This window comes from Podarcis raffonei, chromosome 17 (assembly GCF_027172205.1).
Source record: "Podarcis raffonei isolate rPodRaf1 chromosome 17, rPodRaf1.pri, whole genome shotgun sequence".
NCBI classification, from domain to species: domain Eukaryota; kingdom Metazoa; phylum Chordata; class Lepidosauria; order Squamata; family Lacertidae; genus Podarcis; species Podarcis raffonei.
The window spans coordinates 7,915,355-7,941,930 of record NC_070618.1 but is presented as its reverse complement, the minus strand read 5'-3'; the positions used below and the strand labels follow the sequence as shown (position 1 = coordinate 7,941,930).

At 44.8% G+C, this 26,576-nt stretch overlaps 2 protein-coding genes across 2 annotated transcripts; one reads left to right on the top strand and one right to left on the bottom strand.

Moving 5' to 3' along the window:
- Window positions 1–7,267: 7,267 nt before the first annotated feature.
- MBOAT4 (membrane bound O-acyltransferase domain containing 4) lies at window positions 7,268–10,081 on the bottom strand. Its single transcript, XM_053370914.1, has 2 exons — window positions 9,823–10,081; window positions 7,268–8,286 (listed from the first exon to the last, which is right to left on the bottom strand). Exons 1-2 carry the CDS (start codon window positions 10,077–10,079, stop codon window positions 7,332–7,334), a joined length of 1,212 nt encoding a protein of 403 aa, XP_053226889.1. The 5' UTR covers window positions 10,080–10,081; the 3' UTR covers window positions 7,268–7,331.
- An 8,734-nt stretch (window positions 10,082–18,815) lies between these two features.
- On the top strand, window positions 18,816–26,576 carry DCTN6 (dynactin subunit 6). The gene is made up of 7 exons (XM_053372002.1): window positions 18,816–18,930; window positions 19,970–20,034; window positions 21,306–21,411; window positions 23,308–23,396; window positions 24,701–24,748; window positions 25,547–25,689; window positions 26,335–26,576. The coding sequence occupies exons 1-7, from the start codon at window positions 18,887–18,889 to the stop codon at window positions 26,431–26,433; spliced, it is 594 nt and encodes a 197-aa protein (XP_053227977.1). The 5' UTR covers window positions 18,816–18,886; the 3' UTR covers window positions 26,434–26,576.

The window sequence follows — 26,576 nt, the reverse complement described above, 5'->3', positions numbered from 1 at the left end:
TGTGAGCTCATCCATACTGCCATGTAATGTGGAGAGGGGTGAGTTTCCTTGTACCTTGGTTAGTTCTTAGTTGTCCATACGACTTTCCTCTTCAAATCACTGCCTTCCCACACTTTCCCTTCAATCTGGATTTTCTCATAAAATATATTCAGTGGTACCTCGGGTTAAGTACTTAATTCATTCCGGAGGTCTGTTCTTAATCTGAAACTGTTCTTAACCTGAAGCACCACTTTATCTAATGGGGCCTCCTGCTGCCGCTGCACCGCCAGAGCACGATATCTGTTCTCATCCTGAAGCAAAGTTCTTAACCCGAGGTACTATTTCTGGGTTAGTGGAGTCTGAAGGGTATGTAACCTGGAGCGTATGTAACCTGAGGTACCACTGTACTTCAAAAGAGAAAATCCAGATTGAGGAAGGGGAAAGCGTGGGAAAGCATTGATTTGGAGGTGAAAGTCATTTGGGCAGCAAAGCATTAATGGAGATAAAGGAAGCTTAAAAGGTAAAGGGACCCCTGACCATTAGGTCCAGTCGTGACCGACTCTGGGGTTGCGGCGCTCATCTCTCTTTATTGGCCGAGGGAGCCGGCGTACAGCTTCCAGGTCATGTGGCCAGCATGATTCAGCCGCTTCTGGGAAACCAGAGCAGTGCACGGAAACGCCATTTACCTTCCCACCGGAGCGGTACCTATTTATCTACTTGCACTTTGACGTGCTTTCGAACTCCTAGGTTGGCAGGGGCAGGGACTGAGCAACGGGAACTCACCCCGTCGCGGGGATTCGAACTGCCGACCTTCTGATCGGCAAGTCCTAGGCTCTGTGGTTTAACCCACAGTGCCACCCGCATCCCTTACAGTACCCTACCATTATGTAAAAATAGTAATAATCACTGAGAATTTTGATACCTTTGCAATGATCAGCATCATACTCACACATTGAAATGGCTATCAGGAAAAGTGGGGGAGAAGCTGATAAGCTTTGGTGGTGTATAGGGTCCCCAGCAAGGTTTAGTGGCTCCAGCAGCTGTCTTGCTCCAGATGCACTACTCTCGTGTAATATTTACAGGAGACTCATAAGCAGGCATAGGCAAACTCCGGCCCTCCAGAAGTTTGGGACTACAATTCCCATCATCCCTGACCACTGGTCCTGTTAGCTAAGGGTGATGGGAATTGTAGTCCCAAACATCTGGAGGGCCGGAGTTTGCCTATGCCTGCTCATAAGTGCTGCTTCATAAGGCAACTTGTCCTTTCATGGGGATTATTTTCCATTTTGGAAACTGCATGTATCTGATCATGGGCAAAAGGTCAGGCGAGTATGTGTTTTCCCCACTGTGAGGATTGTGGATAGTGTGGCAGGTTTGACTTTCTAGGGTAAAGGCCTGCGATCTGGTAAACATCCGTCCCTTCAAGAAACCCTACCAGCCAAATGGTCTACAGAGGAAGGAGAGGAACAATTGAGAGTTTACATTGCAGGCTTTGTGCCATGCATAAGAACAGCAACATCTGATTTATTAGTCATATCAGGACTGGTTTGGACACCTTCCCAATTTCCCATAGAATATGGATCCGGCAGCCAGAGCAATGTAGTTTTTTGAGGGACTTAGCACTGGGATCAGGCAAGATAAGCGGACTGGAAGGGTTTGCAGAGGAGACTTTTTACCCCTGGCTGATCACTAGCCTTACTATTGGATTACATCCTGATATTCCCTTCCCCAGCAGGCTTGCTATGAGCTCCCATCACCATAATACTACTTATCTGTAACTTTTCTCCTAGAGGGTTGAAGTTGAGAAGCCCAGATAGTACTTCAGAGGCTAGATTTGGGTCATGGGCAACCATAGCTGATCCCAGGTTATATTATAAATTATACCATGACCGTAACCATTTGGCAATCCATCTTTCTATTTGATTAAATTAACACAGATGAATCAAGAGGTGCAGTGAGCTGGGAGAACTGAGAACCTGAAATAAACAATACCTCTCAATAGAAATTCCTTACTGTTTTTCTAGTCTTGCTTCTGAATGCTTAACAGCAGCTTGGCACTCAGAAATTAAACAGGTGCAGCTTTTATTGATGTAGAAATCAGGTGTGGGGGGGGAGAGTTTCACCTCCAGAATTTCTTCATGTACAGTGGTACCTGGGGTTACAGACGCTTCAGGTTACAGACTCTGCTAACCCAGAAATAGTACCTTGGGTTAAGAACTTTGCTTCAGGATGAGAACAGAAATCGTGCGGCAGCGGGAGGCCCCATTAGGTAAAGTACCTCAGGTTAAGAACAGTTTCAGGTTAAGAATGACCTCCAGAACGAATTAAGTTCTTAACCCGAGGTACCACTGTATCTACAGTGCGTTCAACAATGATTCGTGTTGGAGGAGGCAGCGTGAAATTCATACTCAAGGTATGGTTTTTTTACCAACCAGTTTGGAGTAGGTGGAGGGGTGATCAATGGCTCTATGCAAGTCAGTTTGACAGTTACTTACTGACCCAGATCCTGTGCTTTTATGCTAGTGGCGCTGTGGGTTAACCCACAGAGCCTAGGACTTGTCGATCAGAAGATCGGCAGTTCGAATCCCCTTGACGGGGTGAGCTCCCGTTGCTCAGTCCCTGCTCCTGCCAACCTAGCAGTTCAAAAGCACGTCAAAGTACAAGTAAATAAATAGGTACCACTCCGGCGGGAAGGTAAACAGCGTTTCCGTGCGCTGCTCTGGTACGCCAGAAGTGGCTTAGTCATGCTGGCCACATGACCTGGAAGCTGTATGCCGGCTCCCTCGGCCAATAAAGCGAGATGAGCACCGCAACCCCAGAGTCGTCCGCGACTGGACCTAACGGTCAGGGGTCCCCTTTACCTTTTTAAGCCTAATGTACTAAGCAGGCAACAGTTTGTTCTGACATAGCACCAGAAATAGTGATGGGAAAAACTTCATCACACATTTATCAATGTTGGGCTGCTGTTAAACGCCGTAAGAACAAGTTTGTTTTACCCTCCCGAGCCAGGATCCTGCCCACAAAGGACCTGCAGAGCAATCAGGCCACATGCAACCAAGAGAGAATTGAAAGGCTTCCTGTTTGGCCACCAGCAACATATGGTGAGAAGGGTGAGCATTAATATGTAATAGACCCCTGTTAAGAAATCAATGGGGTTACAGTTTACTGAGCCTGTTGACAGCTGGGAGCCTGGCAGCCAAGCCGTGTTTGCTCTTGTGACTTTGGACAAGAGAGAATTAGCAACAGGTGGGTCATATTGTTCTCAAAGAAAAATAGTTGGATCCAACACAAAAAGACGGAAATTGTGCTCACTCAGACCAGTTGGGCAAAGTTTGTGCAGTTGCACAACATCCTCCCTCAACACCTTTGCCCTGTAGGCTAAAGGCGAACTGAAATGGACCAAATTTCCGGACTGCAGAAATGAGATTTGTGTTGTGGCAGCACTTGCTAGAGGCAAACCATACCAAGTATGAACTTCAAGGCACAGGTCCCATGACAGCTGATAGTTTGGATGTGCGCCCTGACCACAGCTAACCTGCTTTCCCCACTCCTCCTTCATCTACCCGTGAAGGGATGGGCAGATGGATGGTAGGAAACAACCCTTTCTGAGAGTTCGTCATCCATCCATTGTAGAGACCCTGGCTGGCTAGCAAGTACATTTTCTGGTGGGTGACTTTGGGGCTGTTCCACAAATTGCAGAGCCGCAAATGCAGATCGGCCAACAAGTGTACACTGCTCCCTGACATGTGCTTGCTTGTATGATACATGTGTATACAACAATCACCTTTTGTCGCATCTGTGCTTTGCATTTTTAGTTAAGACACCTAAAATGTGAAATGTGTGAAGAGGGCCTAGTAGGGAGGGAGGGAGGGTAGTGTTCTCACCCACCACTGGCTGCCTCCAAATCCTGTTGCCGCCTCCTCAATACACCTTCACTGGAGGCTTTTGAGCAGAGGTTGGATGGTCATCTGACATGGATGCTTTATCTGAGATTCCTGCCTAGCAGTGGGTTGGACTAGATAACTCTTGGGGTCCCTTCCAACTCTACAATTCTGTGACCTCTCTGCACAGAATGACAATTCCATAGAGAGCCGGATTTGGCCCCCTGACCTGTAGTTGCTAAGTCCAAATTTGGGCACCCTGGTGCTCCTGAACATCTCCCACTCAAATCAGCTGGCTATTACCTGGTTCACCTGTTGACTTAAGTCTGCAGAACAGCCTTCCACAACTTGGTGTCCTCCAGATGTTCTTGGGACTATAACTCCCATCAATCCCAGGCAGCATGACTAAGAGTGATGGGAGTTGTGATTCAAAACTATGCAGAGTTGGGGAAGGCTGCTATAGAACCTCTGTGAGGATGCTCTGCTTTCCAGTCCCAACTAATCCACACATGGACCAGAGCTAGGCCAGCATTCTGATTGGCTTCAGAGAACCAGGACACTACCTGTGCCTTGGGACGAACCAGGTACAGTGGACGCTCAGGTTGCGAACTTGATCCGTGCAGGATGCACGTTCACAACCCGCAGCATTTGCAACCCGCGCCTGCACACGCATGGGTTGCAATTCGGCACTTCTGCGCATGCGCAAAGCATGATTTAGCACTTTTGCGCATGCGCGACCTCCAAAACCCGGAAGTAACCTGTTCCTGTACTTCCGGGTTTCGGCGGTCCGCAACCCGAAAAGACGTAACCTGAAGCGGCTGTAACCCGAGGTATGGCTGTAATCTGTAGTCTTAGATTTGACAATGTACCTATTGGTGAAAGATAGCCCCAGCATAACCAATAATAGGACCTTCTCTGAATGTGCCCCTCTGGCCAGTTGCTTGTTGAGATTAAGGGTCCATCAAGGCTGGAATTCTTTTTCAGCAGTGGCTAGTCAGATGTCTGGAAGCTCACAAACAAGGCATGAAGAAACACACAAATAAACAAACACACCATCCCATTGTTTGCTCCCCAGCAACTGGCACTCAAAGGTAAACTTCTCTGAATGTGAAATCTCTATTTTGCTATCATGGCTAATCAGAGCTGTCCTGCTTTATCAGATCAAGAGTCCCATCTAGGCTATAAGCCCATTAGTGGCTTAAACTTCCCCTCTGCTGCATTTCACCCAATGCACGTGGTGTGATTTGTTCTTCCACCCCTCCTATTCAATGAAACTCACTGAGCATGTGGCTGCCTGAACTGTACGCATCCCAGCTTAACTGCGGCTTATGTTTTCAAATCGTATGGAAGCTGCTCTGACGGGAAATGCATCAAACAGGAATATTCCTCAAGAAACTGCAGGATACATTTTAAAAAAATTGTGGCTAACTGGCTTCAAACACCAGTGTGGGGAGAGCATTGGAGCTGGAATAAACTGCAATGTACCCACAGCCATAGATGGAGTTGCTAAAGTATTCTTTTACAAAGCGATCTGCTGTCATGTATAGACAGTGGGGAGGTAGAAGGAATCCTACATAAGTTGTAGATTTCTTGCTGCCTCCCATGCATCGTATTTGGCGCATTGCCACTTGCTCGGAGAGAAGGAACTCTCAAGCATGTAGCAGTAACATTGGGTTCTGCTGCCACCTGGTGACATTCTTAGAAGGTACAACCAGCCTGGTTTCAAAGGAAGAATTCTTTGGCAGCTAGCCTGTGCCACAGCCCAGAGAGTTTGGGGCATATCTAGGGAGCAGCAAGAGGACTGATGGGCTTTAACAATGGCATAGAGGCATGCCTGTTCTTCTGCTCAATGTCACTGTCTGCTCAAAAGACCAGAGGCAAAACTGCACCAAGGTACTGGGGACTGCCAAAAAGATGGGCTAGTATTGGAATAGGATGCCAAGCATAGTTACAGCACAAGGCAGTGTCTCTGTATACTGCGTTCATTTTGTAAGATCCAAAGCATGTGCTTCGTTGCAGAACCGTTGCGCTGAGTCCAATTATGTAGCAACCACAGGACTTGGGAGAGGAAGCAACAGCTGCTTTATCTCCAGCGATATTGGGGGATTTAAAGACATGTTCCCTGTGGCAGATGCAATCCCTAAAACAGGCAAAAACACATACCCAAAAAAGGCAATTGGAGACAAGGCTCAGTTGGTAGAGCATGAGACTCTTAATCTCAGGGTTGTGGGTTCAAGCCCCACGATGGGCAAAGTATTCCTGCTTTGCAGGGGGATGGACTAGATGACTCTTGTGGTCCCTTCCAACTCTACAAATTCTTTGTCCTTAGGCATGCTCAGGAAGAAGACAGATACAAGATTTTAAAACTGGTCAAGAGTGCTTGACTGCACTGTTGCTGCTTTGTAAACAGAAATACTTTATTGTCAGGGAACCAGGCAGAGGGCCTTTTCGGTAGTGGCACCCACCCTGTGGAACGCCCTCCCACCAGATGTCCAAAAGAACAACAATTACCAGACTTTTAGAAGACATCTGAAGGCAGCCCTGTTTTGGGAAGCTTTTAATGTTTAATAGACTATTGTATTTTAATATTTTGTTGGAAGCTGCCCAGAGTGGCTGGGGAAACCCAGCCAGATGGGCAGGGTGTAAATAATAAAAATTATTACTATCATCATCATCATCATCATCATCATCATCATCAATGTTTTCTGAGTGGTTTTAACTGTTTTTGAAAAGGCATTGTGTGTTGTTGCTCTTTTTTTGCAGGTAAGGGGAAAAGATTGACTGGGGGGGTGGGAATAAAAACAAGTGCAGGCTTTATTAAAAGGGGAGGGGAAAGACAACCATGATGGGAGAAGCAAGATGAAAGACTTCACCTAGTTTGTACGTACTGTATGTTAATAATGCAAGTCACCTTACAAGGTGGCCTTGAACCTTGGATGAAAAATGTCAGGGAACTGCCATCGGAGCCTAGAGTGGAGGTAAGGCTCCCTAACGATGCAGGAGAAGGGACCAGCAGGGAGAGAGAGCAAGCTTCCTTTGAGGAAGGAAATAGGAGGGACACCAGGAAGCAAGGGGAGACTGCGGAGGGAGGGCTCCGAGACTCTTCCACAGAGAGCAGCGGGGAGAGCCCAGGACCTCCGTTGGGCACGCCCACTCTGCGCAGGAGACTTCCGCGCAGAGAGGCTAGGAGGAGACTTGGGGTCAAAGAGTTTTTATGCTGGAAGAAGTTCAGAAAACGCCCACTGACGGATTCTGCCAGCGACTGACACAGCCATGGAGAAAGGGCTGTCCAGCCAGGGAAAGGTTTAGCCAGGCAACGTTGCCTAGAGCTGCAGCACCCTTTACGTACAAGCAACCCCCAATTCCCTTTACAAAAAAGCTGCTGCAACTGTTTTTAAAATCCTGCTTCTGTCTACATACCTCCATCTAAGGATGCGAAATGAGCTAGTGAGGACCAGTAGGGCTGCTCGCTCATTTCTTTACTAACAGGAGGAGCACAGTGACGGAGACTAATGGAAAGAAGCTATTGTACGAAGACAACAGCCGCCAAAGCATGGAGACACTCCTCATCTCAACAGCAATCATAATGTACGCCACCACCAGTTGTGTATGACACCAGGTCACAGTTTGGTACAGCAGCCTCTGAAGCCGGGATTTTGCCACTGAACCCAAAACGCGATGGAAGCGGTAGTCTGCTTGCACCATAACGGCCCAGCACAGAAACCCAAAGACCTGGCCAGGGCGGAAGCCATGCCACCAGGCTGAGAAGGCAAAGGTGGCCAGGAGAGGATGTGAACTGCTCTGCTGGAATATGAGCCGCCTCAGCCACTGGGCTGTGCTCTTGTTCCATGTTCGGGTGAAGCCAGCAATTGTGTTGGTTGTTTCCAAGGTCCAAATGTCTGTGTCCATGACGACTCTGTCAGCAGCTGCTGAATATTGGTGGTGGCCAAGATCCAGCCCCAAACCTGCAGCAAGGAAGAGGGACTCGTCAAGCAGCCAGTGAGAGTAGTAAGTGAGCCTGAAGGAGAGGGCTGAGGTCCACACGACGTAAACACAGTCAAAGTGGGTGCAGTCGATTAGGTCATCCAGAGCGGAAATGTATCCCCTCACGATATTGTTCAACAGGCCCAGAGTCAGAGCCCCCAGGCCTTTTTGAGTGGCAGCCCAGAGGAGACCTGAAGAAAACGGAGCCTTGGAATACCTTACCCATGCCTGAAATCTGTGGAAAGAACAGAGAGGGCCTCCCAGCAGGGTCGGGAAACACAGCAGATAAGTACACAGTGGCAGTGCCTGGAGCAGGTGCCAGCAAAAGGATCTCCTCTCCTCAGATGGCAAGCCCACCTTCACTTTGTTTTCATGGATATCCAAAGCCAGTGAGGTGACTTTCTGGGTCATCAGCATGAGGGCAGAAAGGGCAATGGGCAATCTGAAACAGAGCAAAAGGTTAGCTAGTGACAGGTAAAAGGTAAAGGGACCCCTGACCATTAGGTCCAGTTGTGGCCGACTCTGGGGTTGCGGCACTCATCTCGCTTTATTGGCCGAGGGAGCCGGCGTACAGCTTCCGGGTCATGTGGCCAGCATGACTAAGCCGCATCTGGCGAACCAGAGCAGCGCACGGAAACACCGTTTACCTTCCCGCCAGAGCGGTACCTATTTATCCACTTGCACTTTGACGTGCTTTCGAACTGCTAGGTTGGCAGGAGCAGGGACCGAGCAACGGGAGCTCACCCCGTCGCGGGGATTCGAACCGCCAACCTTCTGATCAGCAAGCCCTAGGCTCTGTGGTTTAACCTACAGCGCCACCCACATAGCCCAACTCAGTGACAGAAGAGCACACAATTTGCATTTAAGAGCCACCCAGTTTTAGTTCTCGTCAGTTCTGTTAGAGAGCTTATGTCACATCCCATTTTAAGCATCCGAAAGAATGCCAGGAGTTGTAGTTTGGTGGGGGTGCTGAACATTCTTTGTTAGATATCTCAAACCGCCTCACAGAACTACAATTCCCTGGATCCCATGGGCAACAGGAAATGGCTAATAAACCAGTCTGTCCGGTTTATATTTTCTCCCTTCAAAAGTAAATGGAGCTGAAGCTACCAGCTTGTCTTTTAAGTCCTATATACTTTTCATGGCTCAGGATCTGACTTTTATGCAGATCCTTTTAAGAGCAAAATTTGTATGTGTATTCTTCCTCACCTTTGGTCTCTTTTTGCAGGGGAGTCTGATCCGGGAAATGACCAGAAGGAGGGGTGGCAACACATCACTTACTCAAAAGTCCAAATGTGCTCATGGAAATAAAAAGGTTGACTATCCCTCCTCAAAAAGTCGCTCACTGCTTAGTGATAGTTTAGTTTGTCCTAATAAAGGTATTGGGACGCGGGTGGCGCTGTGGGTTAAAGCCTCAGCGCCTAGGACTTGCCAATCGAAAGGTCAGCGGTTCGAATCCCCGCGGCGGGGTGCGCTCCCGTCGCTCAGTCCCAGCGCCTGCCAACCTAGCAGTTCGAAAGCGCCCTAGGGTGCAAGTAGATAAATAGGGACCGCTTACTGGCGGGAAGGTAAACGGCGTTCCGTGTGCTGCACTGCCTCGCCAGATGCAGCTTGTCACGCTGGCCACGTTACCCGGAAGTGTCTGCGGACAGCGCTGGCTCCCGGCCTATAGAGTGAGATGAGCGCACAACCCTAGAGTCTGGCAAGACTGGCCCGATCAGGCAGGGGTACCTTTACCTTTACCTTTAATAAAGGTATTACAATATTGCTCCTGTTTATACTGGGTATAATTCCCATAAAGTTCAATGACAATAAAATTAGTAAGCAAAAAACAGTTATACCACCCAGGAAAGGACCCTCTCAATCCAATTGGTCTGTCTACCGTTTCTATGTGTACTGAAATAATGCAAAGTAAACTGCTCCGAGACTAACTCTGCCATCCAAGCGATACACTAGACTAGAGCAAGCACATCTTTACCTGATACATGCAGCTTCTTGTAGGTAATATTCTTTGTAATGCAGCCCAAGATGGCACAGTGTTTGCCAGGTCATCTGAACGAAGAATGCCCATGTGTGGACCTGCTGTGGGCCAGCAGAACGGATTACGGCAAGAGAGGAGAAGGCAGATATAAGCAGCAGCAGGGCATAGCACCCCATAGCAGCCCAGGCCAGGAGGAAACCACCCACCAGCAGGAAAGTGTACCTAAAAATAAACAGACGTGTTTTCAAAGTCATGGTGGCAATTTTCAGGGTAAGAAGTTTCCTGCCTGGCAGGAAAGTGAACAGACGGGGAGGCGGGAATGCCAAGTGTGGCAAGGCAGTGTTGGGGAGATCTGGGAATCTGTGCTCCTTTTGTAACATCTAGTTCCCAACCAATCACTTTTGTAACAAACAAAAACTCAGCCAGGTCATCACACTAGTTCAACCTGCATCGATACCCAAAGATGCCATTTGGTTCACTGTTAGAAATAAACATACCGTATTTTTCTCTCTATAAGATGCACCAGACCACAAGACGCACCTAGTTTTTGGAGGAGGAAAACAAGAAAAAAAAATATTCTGAATCTCAGAAGCCAGAACAGCAAGAGGGATCACTGCACAGTGAAAGCAGCGATCCCTCTTGCTGTTCTGGCTTCCAGGATCGCTGTGCAGCCTGCATTCGCTCCATAAGACACACACACATTTCCCCTTACTTTTTAGGAGGGAAAAAGTGAGTCTTATAGAGCAAAAAATACGGTAAATTATTAGCGCACATCCAGTTCACATAGGACTGCCTCTTAAGACAGTGCAAAAGCTTCAACTGGTGGAGAATTCTGTGGCATGCTATTGGAAGAAAGATGGTGGGGAGCTCCAGTTGTAACTGATTTTCTTCCCAGCTAGTTGTTGCTTTTAAAGTGCTGCACATTCCTATACAGGGCTTTTTTCCAGCTGGAACTTGCCATAACTCTGTTCCAGCAACTCTCAGGTGGGCGCCATTGCCATTATAAGAGAAAAAAGGAAGGCGTTCATGGTGAATTCCGGCACCTCTTTTTCTGGAAAAATAACACTGTTCTTATAAGAAAGATAGGAAAGTTCTGGTCCTTCAGATGTTGTTGGACTACAGCTCCCAGCATCCCCGACCTTTGGCCATGCTAATTGTGACTGATGGGAGTTGGAGTCCAACAACATCTAGAAGGCCGCAGGTTCCCCATCCTCTGGTATATACAATAGCCTCCTGTCCAAACAGATAAGGCCTCTTTTGTACGTTCCTTTTTCCTAAGGACAGAACCGTTCAGGCATGGGGAATATATCTTCCCATTTTGGTACCCAGAAGTGGTTGCTAGGTACGTAAAAGACCTGGGAGACCAACAGATGACACAAATGTCTATAAAATTAGCATGTGATACTTTACAGGTATAGATGTTCCTGGGAAATTACAGTGGCAAATGGTTGGAGCTCACCTACACTGTTTTGCTATGTCCCCAGCTTCCTCAGAATTTTTTCCCCAGAAAATTGTTTGATTTTTATTTCTTTAAGGGGAAAGGGGCAGGAAATCTAGGGGCACGCTACAAATGACATGAGACTCAGCCCCCCATAAACATCATGGCTGGTGGCACTTTCTTTTGCATCTCACTTTCTGGAAAACAATTGGATTGGCCCTTTCCTTTTCAAATCTCCTCCTTATCCACAGGTGAAAACTTTTTCTTTCTCAAGTGTTTCCTAGTTCCTGATACATTGAGATTATTATTTTCTAGAAGCTGCTGTTTTTTGATTGGCTTTCTTTTAAAGTATATTTTATATTTTGAAAAAAGATTTCTTAGTTACTGTTTCTATTGTAGGCTTTTAAATTCTCGTTTTAGACCTTGCTTTGTTTGTTGCTTATTAGTCAAGAAAAATATAACATTTTTTTAAAAAGTAATAATGGTAAAAAAAAAAAAATAGATAATGATACCTACCTTGCATTTATAGAAAGATTCCCAGAGGCACAGAGATAATGGAACAAAATAGCAAATGGAAAAGCAGCTAACTGGTATAAAGCTGTGGCTTGAAAGAAAAACAGGGTTTCCCAGTTCATAAAGACCCTCATTCTCAAAATGCTATTTTGCTGGTTGTCTTCCAGTCCTTTCTCACCTAAATGAAGTGTCTCAACAGACATTGTTGTCTTTTCCCTATACAGTATTGGATTAGGCTAATAATGGAAATCACCCAGATGATGAAGGTCAGCGTATCAGAGTTTATAACTATGGAGACGGGACATTCTGCCTAAAATATACCATTGAGGTATATTATTTGTTCAAATGCCATTTTCACTGAGCTGCTGTGCCACAAAAGTCGGATTGTCACCCTATGAGGCCCTTTTGAATACTTATTATGAGGTGGACGCAAAGATAAGAGCCTCATACCAAACTGATAACATCTCCATGACACACAAAATTGCCATATTTTCAAAGAATCAGAGACACATAAATGGTTGTTCTTATCCTTCCCTTATAATATCCATCATAAACATTACCAGAAGAATACACAGTAAAACTGGCAACTGTGGTAGGCATGAATGGAAAATTGTTTTGATACATTGGATTGTAGTGGGTATAAGGGTCAGTACAATAGTTTGGTTTCCAAGCGCCCATATTTCTCACAGATGGTCCATGGCTAAAAGAAGACATGCGGTGAGTTTCACTAGAAATGAAAAAGTAGAAGGAAAATTGAACATCCCTTCCCTGTGCGCCGCAGTCCTGGTAAATATCACTCCCATCCATCCCCAGCCCACCCATAAGGCAGGCTGAGGCAGCCACCTTGGGTGGCAGAAGCCCAAGAGACAGCGCCCCCACAAGTGCCCTTGGTCACCCTACCACCACTGGAGGAGAAGTAGCAAGATGGCACCAACATCTTAAGAGATCTTGTGCACTCCACAAAATCTGACCTTTAAAGCCCTAGACAGCCTCTGCCCAGTATATCTGTTTTTTTTTTTATATATAATATTTTTATTAAACAATTTTTATATTCATACAAACAAAACATACATAAACAAACAGAAGACAAAAACAAAACAAGAAACAAGTACCATTTCATGTCCTAATTTCTTAAACCTTTCTTCTTCGACTTCCTCATGCCTCCCGTTTCTGTATTCCAAATTCTAATCAATTGTTCAGCAAATCTTCCCTTATTTTGCTATAAATTTAAGCTAGTCATCCTTATTCTCCTTGTCTTAACCATTACTAATAGTAACCATTTACTTTAGTCCAACATCATTCTAACTGTCATTAATTTTGTAATATTTCTTTAAATAGTCCTTAAACTTTTTCCATTCTTCTTCCGCCGCTTCTTTTCCCTGGTTTCGGATTCTGCTCGTCATTTCTGCCAAGCCCATGTAGTCCATCACCTTCATCTGCCATTCTTCCAGTGTGGGTAGATCCTGTGTCTTCCAGTACTTTGCAATGAGTATTCTAGCTGCTGTTGTAGCATACATAAAAAAAGTTATATCTGTCTTTAACACCCCTTGGCCGACAATGCCCAAGAGAAAGGCCTCTGGTTTCTTAGGAAAGGTATATTTAAATACCTTTTTCAGTTCATTATAAATCATTTCCCAGAATGCCTTAATCTTCGGGCACGTCCACCAGAGGTGAAAAAATGTACCTTCCTTTTCCTTACATTTCCAACATTTATTGTCAGGCAAGTGGTAGATCTTTGCAAGCTTGACTGGGGTTATGTACCACCTATAAATCATTTTCATTATATTTTCTCTTAAGGCATTACATGCCGTGAATTTCATCCCGGTGGTCCACAACTTTTCCCAGTCAGCGAACAAAATATTATGACCAATGTCCTGAGCCCATTTAATCATAGTTGATTTAACCGTTTCATCTTGTGTATTCCATTTCAGCAGCAAGTTATACATTTTTGACAAATTCTTAGTACTGGGTTCTAACAGTTCAGTCTCTAATTTTGATTTTTCCACCTGGAAGCCAATTTTACTGTCCAGTTTAAACACTTCATTTATTTGGTAATAGTGCAACCAATCTCTCACCTTCCCTTTTAATTTTTCAAAACTCTGCAATCTCAATTTGTCCCCTTCCTTTTCCAAAATTTCCCAATATCTTGGCCATTTCGACTCCATATTTAACTTTTTAACTGCCTTAGCTTCCATTGGCGACAACCACCTTGGAGTTTTATTTTCCAGCAAATCTTTATATCTGACCCAGACATTTAATAGTGCTTTTCTGACAATATGGTTTTTAAAACTTTTGTGCGCTTTAACCTTGTCATACCACAGATATGCATGCCACCCAAAAATATTGTTAAAACCTTCCAAATCCAAAATGTCTGTGTTTTCAAGAAGCAGCCAATCTTTTAGCCAGCAGAAAGCTGCCGCTTCATAGTACAATTTAAAGTCTGGCAGGGCAAACCCCCCTCTTTCCTTTGAATCCGTTAATATCTTAAATTTTATTCTGGGCTTCTTGCCCTGCCAGACAAATTTAGATATATCTTTCTGCCACTTCTTGAAACAGTCCATTTTATCCATTATTTGTAATGCTTGAAACAAAAACAACATTCTTGGCAATACATTCATTTTTATAACTGCAATTCGGCCTAACAAGGAAAGCTTCAAGTTTGACCAAATCTCCAGATCTTTTTTCACTTCTGTCCAAGTTTTTTCATAATTGTCTTTAAATAAATTCACATTCTTAGCTGTCATATTCACACCCAGGTATTTCACTTTTTTAACCACAGTCAACCCCGTCTCATTCTGAAACCTTTCTTTTTCAATCTGTGTTAAATTTTTCTCCAATACCTTAGTTTTTAACTTATTCAGTTTAAATCCTGCCATTTGACCAAACTCTTGAATTATTTCCAAAACTCTTTTCGTACTAGCTTCTGGCTCTTGTAAAGTAAGTACTAGGTCATCTGCAAATGCTCTCAATTTGTATTGTTTAGCTCCGACCTGAACCCCTTTGACCAACTGGTCCTTCCTAATCATATTAAGCAAAACCTCCAGGACCGATATAAAAAGTAATGGGGAGATAGGGCACCCCTGACGTGTCCCTTTTTCAATCTTGAACTCTTCTGTTACCACATTATTTACAATTAATTTTGCTTTCTGTTCAGAGTATATTGCACCTATACCATTTTCAAACCCTTGGCCTACCCCCATCCCCCGGAGGTTCTTCAACATGAAACTCCAAGATATATTGTCAAAGGCTTTCTCGGCGTCCACAAATATCAAAACAGCCTTAGTATTTATATTCACTTCCAGCTTCTCCAAAATGTCAATTATATTCCTTACATTATCCGACAAATGCCTTTTCGGGAGAAAGCCCGCTTGGTCCCCATGAATCTCCTCCATCAAAACTCTTTTCAGTCTCTTTGCTAAAACATCAGCAAAGATTTTGTAATCCACATTTAGTAACGAGATGGGTCGGTAGTTCTTGAGTTGGGTCTTTTCAGTCTCTGTCTTTGGTATAAGTGTAATGTAGGCCTCCCTCCACGTGTCTGGTGCCCTTCTCCCCTCAATGATTTCATTGCAGACTTCCTTCAAAGGTTGTATAAGCCCTTCCTTCAAAACTTTGTAATATTTGGAAGTCAATCCATCCGGTCCAGGTGATTTGCCCAACGTCGTGTTTTGAATGGCATCTTCTATTTCCTGTGCTGATATCTCCTGGTTCAAAATTATCTTACTTTCCTGCGAAATCTTTTTCAGCCCATTTTTCTCGAGGAATTGTTGTATATCTGTTTCTTTCTGCGGCCCTTGTGTATACAGTTGTCTAAAGTAGCTCTGAAAACAGTTCCTAATTTCCACTGGGTTGCATATGTTCTTTCCCTCCACTTCTAAGTTTGTTACCGTGTTGAGTTTTTGTCTCTTCTTTATTTGCCAAGCCAATAACTTGCCACATTTATCTGCAGATTCAAAAGTCTTTTGTCTCATTTGTTTAATTTTCCATTCTATTTCTTGATTCATCAGTTCCATATATTGTGTTTGGTACAGTTTAATTTCTCTTAAAATCTCTTGCGATTTTGGCTTCAATCTTAATTTCCTTTCCCCTTCTTTTATCTTTTCCAAAATTTTCTCTTTCCTCTCGTTTTGCTTTCTTTTCTTTAATGTATTTTGTTGTATCAAAAACCCTCTCATCACGGCTTTACTTGCGTCCCATACTATTCTTTTTTCTACTTTAGTCCTTAAATTGATTTCGAAGTAATCTTTCAGAGTTTTTTGGGCCTTTTTACAGATCTCCTCGTCTCTAAATAAGGTGTCATTCATTCTCCATCTGAAGGAACCAGTTGTTGTTTGCTTCATCACCATCTTTACTGCGTTATGGTCGGAGAGAGTTTTTGGGCAGATTTCCACTTTCTTTATATTCGACGCCATACTGCTAGTCACCCAAATTTGGTCAATCCGTGTCCATGTCATTTTGGCTTCAGAAAAGAAGGTTCCCTCTCTCTCTAATGGGTGTTTTGTTCTCCAAATGTCAATCAAGTCCATATTGTCAGTCATTTCAAAAAAGGTTTTTGGTAGTCTTCCATCTTTTGTAACTACCTGTCTTTGTGCTTTGTCCATATTTGTTGAAACTACTCCATTCATGTCCCCCATCATGATTAATTTATAATCCATATAGTCCATTAAAGTCTCATGCGACTTCTTAAAAAATTCTGCTTTCCCTTCATTTGGTGCATATATTCCCACTATCAAAAATTTTTCTCCTTGGAATTGAATTTCAATTGCCAAATATCTTCCTTGATCATCTTTAAAGATTTGTTTCGGTTGCAGATTTTCCTTTGCGTAGATCACCACTCCTCTCTTTTTTACTCTGTCTGAAGATATAAATTCTTGTCCCAGTCTCTTGTTTATTAATAATTTTCTGTGTGCTCTTGTCACATGAGTCTCTTGTAGGCAAATCAAGTCCAATTGGTCTTTCTTTAGAGCATGAAATATATTTTTCCTTTTTCGGGGATTGTTTAGACCGTTACAATTCCAGGTTAGAAGTTGCAAAGCCATGATGGGGTTACTTGCTTCCTCCTACAGCTCCCAGTTGTTGTTCGTCTTTTGTCGGTGGTTCTGTGTCCGTATCTAATGATCCCTTGCTTGAAGGGTGTCCTTCTCCTGGATAGGTCTCTTTCTGTAGGTCTTCTTCGTGTTCTCCCAGGAACTTGTCTTTATCACTCACTGTTTTTATTCTTCTTTTCTTCCCCTTGTATTTAAAAGACAGGCCTTGGGGAAACTCCCACCTGAATAGTATGTAGTTCCTTTTCAGCAGTGTCACCAAATCCTTGTAAGGACCTCTTGCATCCAAAATACTTTTGGGAATGTCTTTAAAGATCTCAATATAGAAATCTTCAATTCGAAGGGTTGTTTGGTAGTGCAGGTTCAATATTTTATCTCTCTCTTCCTTGGATCTTAAAGTTATCAGGCAATCTCTGGGTCTATTCTTCCTCTGCCTTATTCCCAACCTAAATGCACTCTCTATCTTGAACTCTTCTTCTTTCAGCTCCTGCTTCCAAAAGTCAGAAAACTCTTTTGTCAGGTAATCCACCAAGTTATCTCCTTCCTTTTCCGGCACAAGTCTAATCCTTAAGTTCTTCTCCTTGCGTTGCATATCCTCTCTGCCCAGTATATCTGAAGGAGCGTCTCCACCCCCATTGTTCATCCCGGACGCTGAGGTCCAGCACCGAGGGCCTTCTGGCAGTTCCCTCACTGCGAGAAGTGAGGTTGCAGGGAACCAGGCAGAGGGCCTTCTCAGTGGTGGCTCCCGCCTTGTGGAACACCCTCCCATCAGATGTCAAGGAAATAAACAACTATCTGACTTTTAGAAGACATCTGAAAGCAGCCCTATTTAGGGAAGTTTTTATGTTTATGTTTATTGTGCTTTTAATATTCTGTTAGGGACGCGGGTGGCGCTGTGGGTAAAAGCCTCAGCGCCTAGGGCTTGCTGATCGAAAGGTCGGCGGTTCGAATCCCCACGGCGGGGTGCGCTCCCGTCGTTCGATCCCAGCGCCTGCCAACCTAGCAGTTCGAAAGCACCCCCGGGTGCAAGTAGATAAATAGGGACCGCTTACAAGCGGGAAGGTAAACGGCGTTTCCGTGTGCGGCTCTGGCTCGCCAGAGCAGCGATGTCACACTGGCCACGTGACCCGGAAGTGTCTCCGGACAGCGCTGGCCCCCGGCCTCTTGAGTGAGATGGGCGCACAACCCTACAGTCTGGCAAGACTGGCCCGTACGGGCAGGGGTACCTTTACCTTTAATATTCTGTTGGGAGCTGCCCAGAGCAGCTGGGGAGGCCCAGCCAGATGGGCAGGTAATAAGTACTATAAGTCAGTACTATAAGTGAAATATACTCGGGAGTCGAGAGTGGATTTCATGCTCTTTATTCAGCTCATAGCGGTGAGGAGGAATGGAAGTTCCCCCACAATATCTGCTTTATATACATTATTACACAATGGGCTGCATGTCATTGGCTAATTCCCGGATTCTCCTGTAGGCCAATCAGGTTGTGGATTCACTTCTACCTGGAGCTGGATTGGGTGGCTCGTGCAGACCAATCAGACTGCTGTATTGTTCTAGGACGAATCAGACTGCTGCATTTTGGATCCTATTGTTCTAGGACGAATCAGACTGCTGCATTTTGGATCCTATTCAACTCAGTACATAACAATAAGTAATATAAGTAATATATTAAACTATAAGTAAGTAAAATAAGTAATATAAGTAATAAATTGTTGTTGTTGTTGTTTCATGAACCATTGTGGGAGATATAAATGTACTGATATAAATGTACTGCACAAACACAAATGCTGGCTCCCATGTTTGTATGTTTACACGAAAAAAATTCAAGACACATAACATTGTGTGGCGGGTATTAAGAGGTTAATACGCCGTCGCACGCTATTAAGCGCATCAACCCAGAACGAGGGGAGGGGAGGAGTTACACGCTCCAGGGCGGGTTCTCATTGGCTACGTCGCTCCCATCCGGCCCGAGCGCAAGGCGCGGCGAATCGATTCCCGAGGGCTACGATCACCACTCCTTTCCTTCTCGTTGGTATCAGCGGGCTGCGTCGCCGCCGGCCGAGCAATGGATGAGAGGGCGGACAAGATGGCGGAGAAGGCGCAGAAGAGGTGAGCAGATTCGAGCTGGTCGGGTCTCTTTGGTGGTGGGCTTAGCGGCGGCCTAGTGGGTGGCAGGTCTGCAGATTGGCTAAGAAGGTGGGCGGGAGCCCCGGTCTTCTTCCCAGTTCTCTTTTGCCCGATGCAGAATTAAATTTAGCATTATTCTCGCCATTTGCCACGGCTGCCCGTTTATTAGTCTCTTTTTACCTTGTATGCATTTCGGCTCTGCGTAGAAATGTCTCGCAGCCGCTGCTGCCCGATCTGTTTCATGGCCTTTCAGCGCCACTATATCCCTTTTTCTCTCCTCCGGATCCCGTACCAGTGAAGTGAGGATAAGACTCCACGCATCTGATATGAAAGATCAATAAAAGGGGGGGGGGGTCTTAGCCTGATAATTTTCCAGCTTGGAACTTCTTACTTCGTAGTTTTTATTCATTTGCTTTACCGCTTATTCAGGCTGCTGCTTTTTTTTATACCAGGGGGAGAGAATCTTTTTAATAAAAACAAAAGCAACCCCACTCTCCTGCTGCTTTGCCTTGTAGAGAAAAGAAAATAGGACATGAAAGTTACACACGCGCTGCTGTCCTGTGCCCTTGCCTTAGAAGTCAGCCCCACTGAGCTCAACTGGGTGTACTTTTAGTAGACATGTATAAGAATTCCATTGTTTAAAAATGCTTTCCTCCTTTGGGGGGTGGAGCAGTCTCATTGTCTGTGTCCCCGACTTCAGGCTTGTGAAACATTTTGTTTTTTTACTAGAACCCTGGTTAGGTTTCTTAATTTTTGTAGCCCCCTCCATGAGGGACAGTTCATGAGGGTGAACTGTCAAGCCTAAATTCTCTTAGCACCCCTTTCTTGAATTGCCCATCAAGGAAAATTTGGAGCCACTGTAACTGACCCCGTTACATCTGGGTAACAGCACCCAGCTCTCCTAATCTGGAATTAAAAGCCACTGATTGGGTCTAAGCTTGCTTGAAATATTCTGGATATATTTTCATATACATGTGCTTTCAAGGGAAATGCAAAACATTGTTGTTGTTCTCTTTTCCAGTGTAAAGATTGCTCCTGGGGCTGTTGTCTGTGTCGAGAGTGAAATCAAAGGTGATGTGACAATTGGTAAGAGAAAGTAATTTGTGTGGTTGTCAGAATCTCCAGAGTTAATTTGAATTGTTGTCAGATTAAAGATACCAGTCTACAAATAGTCTCTTAATTCTCACATATTGCTTAATGTTGTGAAGCAGCATTGCCTTCAGTACGAGACAATCCCTTGACTGTGCAGGTGAAGATAATACAAACAAGATCAATGTTTGTTTACAGTGTGGGTGGGGAACCTGCTGTGGAAATTGTTGGATTCCCAACTACTATTAGCCCCAACCCAAATTTGAGGGATGCTGGGAGTTGTAGTCAAATAATATGTGGAGGGCCACAGGTTTTCCACTCATAGTTTGCAACGATGAACAGTGAGTACAACTAGTGAGCTGATCAGAAGTACAGGTGCTCATGAGGGCAAATAGTTTGTGATCTGAAATACCCCTTCCATATTTATGTGGTGTTCTTGCTGAGAATGTAAAAAGCTTGTGGGTGTGATGGCCTGGGATTCGGATTCGGATGCTGAACCTGAGGAATCCCAGCCTGCACAGGAGTCCCCGCCTCCAGAACCAGCTGAGCCGGGGCTGGGGCTTGAGCCTGAAGGGTCCTCACCTGTGCTGGATCCTCAGGTGCAGGCACCAGCTGAGTCTGCTCCGGCTCCTGAGGGCGTGGAGGACCCATTGCCTGCAGGTGCTCCACTCTCAGCCCCGTCAGGGGAAGCTGAGGTTGCCTCTGGGTCCGGTAACCCTCCAGCTTCTCCTGAGCTGCAGAGGCTCAGGGCAGAGAGGCGGAGAGAACTAAGTTCCCACAGGAGGAGTGCCTGCCTCCAGGCCAGGAGAGGCGAGTCACCTGAGGATCGGGGCCGCCCTGTGCCTCGGGGCAGATAAAAGCCAGCCAGCCTCAGTCCCAAGTTGCAGGAGCAACTTTGTTGGTTGTCAGTTCCTGCCTGAACCCTGTCCTGCTATCCTGTCGAAGCTCCTGACCTCACCCGACTACCTGCCCTGCATCCAACTTCAGCTTTTACGGACTGCCTCCATACTGCACCTTCGACCTCAGACTGGACTCAGGCCTCACCTCTCGGTTAGCCCACAGGACCAGCGCAGTGGTGTTCCAATAGTCCCTTCCACTGTTTGAGAATGTTGGTGGTTGAGATTTCTTATTGGTTCCATGTACATCCATGGTAACCATGTATTGAGACAAATTGATACTGCTGCCCCATACGCTCTGTTTTCTCATGAAGTAGTTGGAGAAATATCTAACCGCTATACCAGGAGTAAACTTTTGAGTATTTCCTACAGGGCCTAGGACCGTGATTCACCCCAAAGCACGGATCATTGCAGAAGCTGGACCAATAGTAATTGGGGAAGGTAACCTCATAGAAGAGCAGGCAATTATCATAAATGGGTATGTATGAAATGTGGAACTTTCTTGGGCCAAAATGGTGTACCTTGGGAAGGCCTTAGTGAATGCAGCCAAAAGCCAGCTTAATTTTAAAAATGTAAATGCAAGCATAATATTATGCAGTCTACCCTACACTAATAATAATCATAATCATAATAATAATTAATAATAATAATTTTATTATTTATATGCCGCTCACCTGGCTGGGTTTTCCCAGCCACTCTGGTCAGCTTACGAAGCATACATATCATAGCTTTCTGTCCCCTGCAGCTTCTCTCAGTGGTGGACCACATGTTATGTGTGCAGAAGATCCTACCCTTATCACCTTGGTTATACCAGTGAAAAAGATCTTGGCAACCCCTTGCTTGAGTTCTTGGAAAGCTGCTATCAGACTGAGCAGATAGTACTGAGCTAAATGGACCATTGGTCTTATTCAACATAGAAAGCTGCCTTGTGCTACCCAAAGCCACTAAAACTTAAATCTCCCAGGCCACCTGCCTTGCTCTTTTTTCTTGGCATCTTCCTAAACGGCCTCTTCTCATTGGCTCAGTTTTGCAGGGACAGTGTAAGTTCAGTGTTAAAATGGAAAGAAATGCAAAGCTTCTTCATGAATGCACTGTTGCAGATGGGTAGTGAATCTCCATGTTGAATCCTTGTGCTTTATTTTATGTTCCACTGTGGAGGGGATATGCCACTAAAGAAAGCATGTGTAAGAAATAAGATAAAGAACAAAGCTTCCTATAATCCTTGCATACCTTCAGTAGTTCACCGTTGTACGCATTTAATTTGATCACACAGTATTTTACGTGATTTTTAAATTCCCCTTACCCCACTACAGTGGTACCTCAGGTTACATACGCTTCAGGTTACAGGCTCCGCTAACCCAGAAATAGTGCTTCAGGTTAAGAACTTTGCTTCAGGATGAGAACAGAAATCGTGCTCTGGTGGCACGGCGGCAGCAGGAGGCCCCATTAGCTAAAGTAGTGCTTCAGGTTAAGAACAGTTTCAGGTTAAGAACAGACCTCTGGAACGAATTAAGTACTTAACCAGAGGTATCACTGTATTTTGAAGAAGAAGAAGAGTTTGGATTTGATATCCCGCCTTTCACTCCCTTTAAGGAGTCTCAAAGCGGCTAACATTCTCCTTTCCCTTCCTCCCCCACAACAAAGACTCTGTGAGGTGAGTGGGGCTGAGAGACTTCAGAGAAGTGTGACTAGCCCAAGGTCACCCAGCAGCTGCAATGTGGAGGAGCGGAGACGCGAACCCAGTTCCCCAGATTACGAGACTACCGCTCTTAACCACTACACCACACTGGCTCTCTTTGATATGCATTTTGTGGTGTTCTCTTAGTGCAGAGAAATTAAATGGGAAATAGTTTGATCTCCTGAATTCTTCACTTGCACAGCACTACTGGTGTCTTCTTTAGCCTGGCAGAGCATATTGCTCTACTGTGCCAACAGTCATCTGTCCTCATTGGCTCTGCAGTCTGAACAATCAGCTTTCTAACTCCTAGAAAAAGGTGAATACAAGGTACTTTCTATACTGAAGGACTTTTCCTCATCTGTATCCATTTTTCAAAGCTAAATGTTTTGGGAAGCTGCCCATAATTTAGTTTTCCCACCAGATATATTTAAATTGCTATGTAGATGCAAAGGTGGATGTTTCGCCCAGCAACCTTCTTTCAAATTTACACCTGTTCTGGTATTCCAGAAGAAACAGACTTGCCTTTGGGGCATGGGATAGAGTGTGGAATCAAAAGCAGCAGCCCAATGCCATTGCCAAAGTTTTAACTGTCCAAACCTTATAGCTACCAAAGATAAAGACAGTTCTCAATCTTTCAACGAAGACATGGTTTTTTGGGATGTAGAAACGTTAATGCATGTTTCAATCCTTTTACAGCTATCCTGAAAACATTACCCCTGATACAGAGGAGGTGGGAGCCAAACCAATGATCATTGGCACCAACAACGTCTTTGAAGTTGGCTGTTGTATCCTTCAAAAGATCAGTGTTTTTTAAAGTGAGAAAGTGTATGTTTGCACAGGACAGTGCTACTTTAGCAATGAAAACACCAGTGATGGAGTGATTCATTACTTACACACACACACACACACACACACACACACACACACACACACACCCCTTTTCACATGGGAGAATTGTCTGAGTTTAATGACCTATCTCGGATTCCACGGGTGTTGTTAGCTCCCAGCAACTTCCACCCGTGGGCATTTTGTTCATGTTCAGGTCAAGAGCTTTCTAATAATGATGGGGTGTGGGTGTGTTTGTAGTAAACCTCAATGATATTTTAATACAAGAACTGCGTGCATTTATTTCACTACACAAATGTGCTGCATGGGCTCGCTGTGCCTTTTATTTCACAGGGAACGTGTGGCAAAATAGATGTGTCTGCTCAGCATGTTGCAGCATTCACAACAAACATGGTAACCACATGCTAGTTTCCCTAATGTGAAAAAAAGCAACCCTGCATTGTGAGCAGTGACCTCTCTCTTGGGACAAAAGGCCTCAAAGTTCTGTTTTGTTTTGTCTAAAGGGATCAACCATTGCAGCTGGTGTTCCAAACTCAAATGAGCAATCTTAAATAAACCAGGTAACGAAATCTTAAATAAACCAGGTAACGAAAGCAACCCTCCCACAAGGCCAGCAAAGCAATGCAAAACATCACATTTAATATCATTACAATTTCCCTTGTTCTTTCCTTACCTGTAATATTCCCCATGTTGGCTGTGTTTTAAACTTAGTTGACAGCCTTCTAGTACAACAAGCTGTGAGTTTCGTTTAATCTCCTGTCTATCTTCGCCTTCCTTTTCTGCCTAACACAGCTTATAACTGTTGAAGCCACAGAACAGTGGTAGGAGCACCTTTGCTGTAACAAGAGGGTCGTTCACAATCATAACAGCTAATTGGTTGCTCACAAAGAACTTCCCACTGATCTTTTGCTTGTTCAGCAGAGAGAATTCCACTCACTGTGCATTCCTTCTCTGTGGCAGTTTGTAAGAGCCTAGCAGAAGAACCTAGGACCACAGAGCTGGCTGCTCTGAGCATTGATGAAAGCCTTTGAGCACACATTCAAAGGTCCATAGGCAGCTTTTGATTCAACTAAAGGCCACTGGTCCAGGAGCTTGCAAATCACACTTTACTGAAGCAGGCCACTTGTCCTGAACGCCTTTTCAAAACATGGGGATTCTTCAAAGAGGACTGTATTAGGAGGAATCCAGGCTAAGGGAGCGTGCAAACTAAATATCTAAGTACTCTTCTTAACTGTGAACTTAGATTCCCAGGCAATGAAAATAGGAGACAACAATGTAATTGAGTCCAAAGGTATGTATGTTGATTAAGTGGGAAATCGATAACGGGGGAGGGGGGTATTTTTTGTTTCCAGTTTTTGCGTTGTATTACTTTATTCTCTATGCTTCTGAGGACCACTCTGACATCTGAAAATACTGGAATGGTTTATGTGAAAAACCAATTTTGATAAATATATTGCAAATCTGTAGTAACGTGCTTAAAATTGCAGGCTTGCTTTTTTTAAAAAAAAGTTTGACTAAGACAGTAGTTTTGGAAACAGCACACAAACACACACACACACCATCCATTTGCAAACTTCCTTAATTTTGAGTTTCCCCATGTTCTCCTAAAGCAGTCATGGGTAACCAAAGGCCCTCTAGATGTTGCTGGATTAAAACTCCCATGAGCCCTAGCCAGCTTGGTCAGGGATGATGGGATATGTAGTCCAGCATCATCTGCAAGGTCACTGGCTCCTCATCCCTATGCTTGATGGTACAGACTGCGGCAATTTAAGACCAGAGTGTAGTTGCACATTCCTGGGTTGTGTACACTTGGAAATAAGCAGTGGACCTGGGTGGTACTCAGAAGTGAGACTGCACATGATTGCAGCCGAAATCTGATATCAGCTGATATCTCAAACAAGTTGAGTTCTAGAAACAAGACAAAAAATCTGGGATGTTGCGGAGGAGTAGCAGAGAGTAGACTTATGTTGAGGATACTCTCTGTTTCTAGAGGTGAGATGCTGGGCCAAAGAACAGACCACTGATTAGACTTCCTGACCGTTGTTCATTCCAGGTGGGTTGTTTGCCATTTCATTTTTTGTCTCTGCAGCATTTGTGGGTAGGAACGTGATCTTGACGAGCGGCTGCATCATTGGAGCCTGCTGCAATGTCAACACCTACGAAGTCATCCCTGAAAACACGGTCATCTATGGAGCTGACTGTCTTCGGCGAGTGCAGACTGAGCGGCCCCAGGTAGGTGCATGACAGGAGGTCAACCTTTGCAGATATGTCGCCAGTTGTTCCTCCAACAGCATGACTCAGAACAGAGAGCCACTCGTTTCCTTTTCTTTCCCATCAACTCAGCACTCCCGTGTCTGTGGTGCAAAGGCCAGTGGCGGTGGAGCAACTGATTTGTCAATGAGAATGTCATACGAAACCTGGCACAAACCTAAACACACTTTTTAATCCTCTCTGAGTGGGCCACTTGTAAGAGTCCATGATGCCTGGACCTTGACAAGCCACAGTTTCCAATCCGTTTCTAATTCTGGTTTTCTAGCTGATTGCAAACTGTGGCTTATCAAGGTCCAGGCATTATGGACTCTTACAAGTGACCCACTCAAGAGAGGATTAAAAAGCCTGTTGTCTTTCTCAGCTTGGCTGGGGAGTAGGGGAGACTCCCAGGATGGGGGCGGGTAGGAAACAGAAATGAAGTTTCTGGATAATTGATCATTTGCTTTCCCCTATGTTGTCTTTAAGGATGCTTTGGTTCTTTATCCCATGAATTATTTTCCCTGGTAGAGCAGAACATAAGCAGATGAATTCAGACTGTCAGTATTATCACCTGTCTGGTGCTCTCCCCCCCCCCCCCCAATTTTTTCACACTGCTGTTCTTTTTAGCCACAAACATTGCAGCTGGACTTCCTAATGAAAATCCTGCCAAACTATCACCATCTTAAAAAAGCCATGAAACCAACTTCTACTCCTGTGAAGAGCTGAAGACACCCTTCTCCCAGCATGCTTACCAGAACTGCAGTGCTTTCAGGACTCTTGTGTCCGCAAGAGCTAACTCACTTAACTTACATGCTCGTTCATTCCATTGTGCAACATAATGTTATTTATTAAAATGTTGAAAAATGAAA

Bases quoted from the DNA above. Each gene is read 5' to 3' on its own strand.
- MBOAT4 (XM_053370914.1), bottom strand. From the start codon at position 10,079: ATGACTTTGAAAACACGTCTGTTTATTTTTAGGTACACTTTCCTGCTG. The intron at 8,287-9,822 runs GTAAAGATGTGC...GCTCTGTTTCAG, and splicing joins CAAGAAGCTGCATGTATCAG to ATTGCCCATTGCCCTTTCTG.
- DCTN6 (XM_053372002.1), top strand. From the start codon at position 18,887: ATGGATGAGAGGGCGGACAAGATGGCGGAGAAGGCGCAGAAGAG. The intron at 18,931-19,969 runs GTGAGCAGATTC...TCTCTTTTCCAG, and splicing joins GCGGAGAAGGCGCAGAAGAG to TGTAAAGATTGCTCCTGGGG. The intron at 25,690-26,334 runs GTAGGTGCATGA...TGTTCTTTTTAG, and splicing joins TGCAGACTGAGCGGCCCCAG to CCACAAACATTGCAGCTGGA.